The sequence below is a fragment of the Musa acuminata genome, chromosome BXJ3-7 (assembly GCF_036884655.1).
Source record: "Musa acuminata AAA Group cultivar baxijiao chromosome BXJ3-7, Cavendish_Baxijiao_AAA, whole genome shotgun sequence".
Taxonomy (NCBI): domain Eukaryota; kingdom Viridiplantae; phylum Streptophyta; class Magnoliopsida; order Zingiberales; family Musaceae; genus Musa; species Musa acuminata.
Genome location: NC_088355.1, coordinates 659,905 through 667,114, shown reverse-complemented (window position 1 = coordinate 667,114; position 7,210 = coordinate 659,905). Strand labels below are relative to the sequence as shown.

The 7,210-nt window shown below is 40.0% G+C and overlaps 1 protein-coding gene across 1 annotated transcript; it reads right to left on the bottom strand.

Moving 5' to 3' along the window:
- Positions 1-1,630, bottom strand: LOC135582559 (EPIDERMAL PATTERNING FACTOR-like protein 2). The gene is made up of 3 exons (XM_065158180.1): positions 1,450-1,630; positions 1,344-1,378; positions 1-1,268 (listed from the first exon to the last, which is right to left on the bottom strand). Exons 1-3 carry the CDS (start codon positions 1,547-1,549, stop codon positions 1,032-1,034), a joined length of 372 nt encoding a protein of 123 aa, XP_065014252.1. The 5' UTR covers positions 1,550-1,630; the 3' UTR covers positions 1-1,031.
- Between the last annotated feature and the right edge of the window lie 5,580 nt (positions 1,631-7,210).

Genomic DNA, 7,210 nt, shown 5'->3' with positions numbered 1-7,210 from the left:
GGGCCCTAGGATGGTGACACACACTACCCACGCATTAGGGTAGAATTTCCACGATGGGAAGATGGGGATCCGACTAGTTGGATCTCTAAGGCGAAATTTTTTTTTCGTTTTCACAGAACCCCAAAAGAATCTAAGGTAGAAGTGACCTCAATCCAGCTTGATGGAGATGCAATCCAGTGGTACGATTGGTATGAAACTTTCTACGGAGTTCCTTCGTGGGAGCAGTTCCTCCGTGGGTACACAACATGCGTGCATTTGCAACAGGCTCATCTAAATTTATGCTAGTGATGTACTCCACATATGAATCAGCACATGATCTCAAGCAGAAAACGGAATGCGTGAGCTGATACCAACTTTATTTTATTTCATCTCTTAAGGATTAAACTTTCTGACTTGCTTTATCATCGAAGTCTCTCTATTTGCAGACCCCTGTTTTTTAGCTGATTCAAGTAAGAGTTGGATGAGGCCAACATGCAGTAGATCATGAACAGAGAATATTGTGACGGTATACATCATGTGCTTGCTGTAGCAGATACAATTCGGCGTAGGACACAGCAGCCAACCCAACAGATCGAAACAAGAGAGAGCATAAAATCTAGGATGAACTCGGAAGAGCAGAGAAACTAGATGGCAGAATCTTGCCCTCATCAATCATTTGCTTGCAATATATATATACCTTGAGATCAGGTCAGATCAGATCAGATACTTCAGCTGGATACTGATTAGTGGACGTGATGTTTCATGGAGGTGGAATGGCGTCCAGCGGCAGCGCAAAATCTCTGCATGATGTGCCAAGGGAGCAGCTTCCTTTGTGTCCCGTCTTCAACACCAGCGCAACCAGAGGCCAAGCAGGGCAGTCTTTTTATGTCAAATGTAGTAAGTACATGATGATGTCCGATAGCCAAAACTTAGAAAGGTTGATCGAGCAAAGCCTGGAGGATAAACAAATGGCAAGAAGGAGATCCATAAAGAAGAAACAGAAGAGAAGAGTATTATCCACAATTCAATCTGGTGTTGACTGGTTCAATGGGTCATGGATTAAATATCCTGTTCCCACATTTGCATTTCCAGCTGAGGGGCTTGTAGTTGGAGCTGTAATCGCCCCTCAAAGTGGCTATACCCCAGAATCGCCGAGTTGGATTCCTCTCTTGTGGGATTACTGGCACTTGGACTGCTTCACAGTGGCCGCAGGTCATGCACCTCCTCTCACAGATTGGTGGTCTCGATCCAATCAAAGCTCTCACCATCAGCTTCTCCTCTCCTCTCCCCTGCATCACCATATATACAGTACTGCCATGTTACCAGGTGTAGAGATGAAATGAGTTCTCGCCGTGAAGACTTACATCTGCATACTCGAGAAGCCTGAACACCGATCTACCTGCAACCGAGGCACCGAAAACTTTCAAACCTTGAATGTAGAAGCTGAGAACCAAGTCGGAACAAGCTTACCTTCGACCAAAAGCTTGACATGAGATGAACTCAAGAGGATGAGCACCAAGAGGAGAAGATGGAATGGTCTCTGACTGTCGATAGGGTGGAGAAGTCCCATTACTTGATGTAGTTGAACCGAGTATACGAGGACTTATGCAGGGAGAGGAATTTACAAGGAGAGGGAGAGAGAGGCAGTACTTTGCCTTGCTTCTGCTTTTATAGGGGGGGGGGTGGGGTGTGTGTATGAGTGAGAGAGAGAGAGAGAGAGAGAGAGATGATAGTTCAACCTGGCAATTGGACTGATCCGAGACAAGGAACGTGCACTAAATCCTTCCTCAGAAAAAGATTAGGTTGGCAAGCTGTGCTTTCAATTCTTGTTGGAAATGGGCAGTGCGATCTCCATCTACCATGTCCCATCTGTGGAGCAGTAATGAAAGAAATAGGTACGTGGTTGAAACACCTTCGCCCAACGGCAAGAAAAGCAGCGGCACCCACCCAGAGAGTAAAGTGAACGGCGAGGAAAGGTTGTCGCGGTACAAAAGAGGAGGAAGAAAACCACATGCCTGATAGAAGATAGAATAAAGGACCTGAAACAAACGCTGCAAAGAAGACGATGATCAGGTGTGTTCTTGGTACAGATTTGGTCCCTCTCTCTCTCTCTCTCTCGCTCTCCCTCTTCAGCCTCTTAGGACAAACGAGGAGAACCTGACTGCAAGCACTGCAACCAGACGCGAATTAGCGTCCTTTTTTGGTTGGATTCTGGTGTGCATTAAAGTTGACATGAACATACATATGAATGCATTTATCTCGCCACTACCTTAATAAGTGGATGAGTAGGGCGACATCCATCTAAAAATTACACTCATTACATTTTGGAAGAGATATGATTGAGTTACTTATGTGCAGAGTAATTTTTTAAAACAAGATTTGAAAGATATTTTTAATACATCAAATGACGTACATACATGATGCTCACGGATGAACTCTCTAAGCCTAAATGGTTTAGAAGGATCCTCATCATGTTTATTGTACTATTCTCTTTTTTTTAGTTGTTACTAATTCAAAAAGTCATTTTATAATATAGTCAATTGGGCCACGGCCCATTAAGCCCAATTGTTTCTATTGTATGCTCCACTCCAACATGAAATTTTTTTAAATAAAAAAAATACATTAGATTAACAAAAATTCATACAATCTTCGGAGGTGATAGAGTACATTTTGGCACCGCCTAACTAGCAACCACCTTAGATCACATGTGACGCTATTCCAACCAAAATAGCGCACACATTACAAATCAAGATGAAACGACAAAGAAACGATTGTGTCTTGGAGCGACGTAGTTTAATTTAGAAATGACATCACGTCTCAAGCCCGAAGCAGTGCACTATAAATCCATACCTACAGGAATTAAGCAAGGCCAGCCAACAAGAATACAACCCCGCAAAGCATAAGCTCGAGAGGAGAGCCCCATAATAGACAAACCGCCCACCGAAAATATCAACGGATGCCAATAAGGTATAAAAATCACTACAAGTAGAGTTTCCGGTTGTTCCTAGCATGCTACACTTTTATTGGGTTTAGGATCGATAGAGTATTTCTAATATTTTTTTATTTTTGTAGCCAAGTCTACATCAAAGTGTCATGGATTCATCGTGGACATTTGACGAAAGTGCCACGGATATAGTGATTGATGCATTCGATAATATTTTTATTTTATAAATTTGAGTAATTTAAATTCACATGCTATAAATATGAAGAGATCATATTTGCATATTATTGGGATATTTCTAAACATCTAAGTTGTTAATTTGAGTTGGATTGGACCAAGTTAATATTCGACTAACTCTATTAGACTAACTCAATAATAGATGACCATATATATTTAAGTTAGAATGTCTCAGCTAATATCAAGAAGTCAAATTCTTTTTATTAGTTTTAAAGTAAATTTTTGTTGAGAAATCTCGGGGAGCGACGTTGCATGCGCAGCGGAAGAACATAAAACCAAAATCTCCAAATTCTCAAATATGTGTTTGTCATCGTGCGAAGATTGATACACAAAAATCTATAAAATAGAAAACTGTATATATTAAAGATTGTGTTACCTAGAGAGATCATATATCATTGAATCCCTGTAGATCTCTAGGAGAGGATGAAGGAGGTCAAGTGCCCTCCTCTCCAACGGTGATCCACACAATAAGGCTGCGATGATGCTCCTCAAAACTTCATGCTTGCTTTGAGGAGGAGAAGGGGAGGAGAATAGAAAAGGCAACTAAAAAGCTCTAGCCCATGAACCATTGATTCCCTCATATTTATAGAGGTTCGCTGTCAACTTAACCCTAATAGATCATGTCATATTGAGTATTGGATCTTCATTCAACTACCAAAGCCTCATAGATTAGTGGATCTCTATCCAATAATCTCTCATGAGCTCTTATTGGATCTCATCCAGAGGATCCAATAATTCAGAAGCTTATTAGATATCTAATAAGATAGAGGCTCCGACGGATATCTCATATCTGAACCTCTACTTATCGTAATGCCTACCATATGTGTGTGACCCTTTAGGCCCAATATCGAGCTGGCTGTGAGTCATACCTATCAGAACTCCTTCTGGCTTAGTGAATTATTATCATCGTAATAATTCACTCGACTAATCGATTGTAGATGTACTAGGCCACTACGTCGTAGTCCCCAAATAATATAGGGGAATCCAATCCATCGGACTTGTCTGTCTTCAGTTACCATGTATCTATAGTCCATCATCCATCTAATATTCCAGAGACCGTATACCGGGTATGGTGCTATCAAACCCATATAATTTCTACTCGAGTCTCGCTCCAATCGGATTCTCTCAAAGAACTATTTTTTCTCTCAATCCGAATGACCCTGATCAATGATTTGTTTGAGCAAGAATACATGAGATATTCCTTTCATGACACCGACAATGGATGATCCTCTATCGACACTCAATAGTCTTCGTAAGGTTGACTATCACTCCCGATAAACGATTATGCTAGAGATGAAACCTCCAGACATATAAGTCTGGTATCAAAGAATGGAGTACTCATACAGAACATCCTTGGTATCTTAAGTCTAAGGACCAAATACACTATTGGAACTACGAAATCATTGTTTGACAATAAGGTATCATCAACTATCCAGCATTCTGTAAGTGGATCAATCAATAAACTTATTCTCCAATGAGCACTTGTATTGTATCCCTAGTGTCCTTATACGAGCAACTATGAGATCAACTACATCCATCATATGGACGGGTATATAGTACATCAGTCTATTTGGTTATCTCGATGTCCCTCTCGAGTAATCTATGACCAAGATTATTTAGGATCTGTATTTAAAGGCAAATCAGTCTCATTATCGTGATCTCATCACGATCCAATTCTCATTGCTTAGATCCATCGACATCACAATATATTCAAACAATAGATAATATAAAATGATAAAATATTAAAATATAATAATAAACAAAAAGACTAGGACACATGACTAACAATTTTAAGTAAATTATAATATTATTAAATATATAAATGAATCTTAGGAAAATTAAGATGTTTTACGAAGTTCTTTTGTTTGTATCATTTCCATTGTAACGCTTACGAAGGATAATAACAAGTATAAGACCATGGATTCTACTTTATGCTTGTCACCGTACTAACCAATTGCATCTTGGCTTTCTTCTTTTATTTTCTTTCTTCATTTTGAGTTGAAGGGTTTCTAAATCTTAAATCATTATGGAGGTGGTGCCCCAACATTGTTTGACCCACCCAATTCCTGTCCCCCCCCCCTCCCCCACCACCACCAACCAAAATAAATTTTTTAAGACCTTCCATTTGACATTCTTTCTAATTGATTTTTTTTAATAAGAACTTGTCGGTGATTAATTCTTAAAATATCTAATTATTGGGAATTATAATAGATGTATTTAATTTCTTCAAAAGTGAGTATGATCCAAGTATGTCTAAAGTAAGTATAACTCATCATTGTCTATTTCAAAACGTGATCCAAATTGTTCTTAAATAGATGGACTTTGAACCAAGTACAACTCGTTACATTACGAACATTATATAATGATTACATTACAATTAAAGTCAACACATAAAATATGAGTTTGATTTTGGCGTGCTTTATTTCCGAAAATGTGTGTTCTACACTCTATGATTGATAATAATTAAGTGATTTTTCTTAAGGAGTGATGTTATACACATGGGACATAATTGTAGGGGGCAAATAATGCAAACGATCAAGCATCATATCATAGTGACAAACATGGATTTTCTTCACTTGTTTCACCAAAATGTAAATTATGAAACTTGAGCTCAAATTCGCCATCTTGGTCGATAATTCCACTTGGCAAGATTTGACCACTCCAATACATTTTGATAAAGAACAATTTTTATTCAACTAAATTGTTTTAGCATAGCACGTCGTCATAGAGGTTCTCTTAAGTTGACTTTCAACTCTATACTATTAGGTCAAATAGGTTAATAATACATGTACACATATATAAAGAGATGGATATGTAGATAAATATGGAAGAGAGAGAGAGAGAGAGAGAGAGAGAGAAGCACCTTATAACAATGCTAGTTTTGCTGCATTAGATTTGGCATCTTCATCATCGAGTCAAACATCATATTATGAACAAGCATGTCCAACACATGGCAACCTTTTGGAAGCTAGCATGGTCCGTAAATATAAAATATTCATCCAATTTTTAATGATTCTCATGATTTATTTACTTTAAATAATTATGGGTAATAATGAAAAAAAGAAATATCATTATCTCTCGGTGAAACAAGAAGAATCAAATATACGAGAGCTTAACGTAGATCAACATGCAAAACTAACGTGTCCACAAGGGATGGATGCATCATGCATTCGTCACCAACAATACAAGGGGATCCGAATGCGTGGCATGCACATTCACGATGCTAGTCAACAGAAAGAAGAACACATCGAAGTCAAAGGAAGGTACAAACGAGGAAGACTTCATCCATTCATCCATCCTTACGATAACGATGCAATAGGTCTCAGCGATGGATTGATTCATCGTCTCATGAGCGCCTTCAAACGAGCACAACAAAAAGGTCAACGTAGAGAACGAGATGACCGCGGCGGTTCCGTGGATTCCGCGTTTAACTCGGAGCCACGACGTGCGGCCGGCTCGAACCGGCGGCCGCGCCGAATGCCGTGATCTCGGACACAACACCGCCACGCGTCATCGTCCCCCCCCCCAACCCCGCTCGTCTCGGGCAGAACTGGTTTTGCAACACCCGCTGCCGCTCACCAACCCACTAGCTTACCCGATGGGTGAGAGAAGCCCGATCGGCACACGGCACGAAACGGAGAAGCTTACCTTCTTCTCTTTTATTACCCCCAATACGTGCCCCCGAGCTTACCAAAGAGTGGGCCCCCACGGAGACAATGTTGTATTCCTGATGGCCGATCGAAACATGCTTACATGACATCTTTAAATGTATTGTTGGATGAGGTGGCGGCGTGAGAAGACGAGTGCAAGATTAGGAAATCATTGGAAGTGACGGCTTGAATTCCGCAATTAGTGCAGTGGATCTATGATTCGGGTGAGGCAAACCATGTTTTACTGAAATGTGTCGGTGCTTTGCCACGGCAACGTTTTCTCCGTTTCTGTAACCAACTGTGATGATTCCCATTTGTTTATTTTTAGCGGACATATGATTGATCGAATTCGGTGGATATATAATTCGGATTGATCTGTTTGAGGTTGTCGACTCCATTTACT

Coding starts and splice junctions, on each gene's coding strand:
- LOC135582559 (XM_065158180.1), bottom strand. CDS start 1,549: ATGGGACTTCTCCACCCTATCGACAGTCAGAGACCATTCCATCTTCTC. Junction 1,379..1,449: donor TGTCAAGCTTTTGGTCGAAG/GTAAGCTTGTTC, acceptor CCTCGGTTGCAG/GTAGATCGGTGTTCAGGCTT. Junction 1,269..1,343: donor GGCTTCTCGAGTATGCAGAT/GTAAGTCTTCAC, acceptor ATGGTGATGCAG/GGGAGAGGAGAGGAGAAGCT.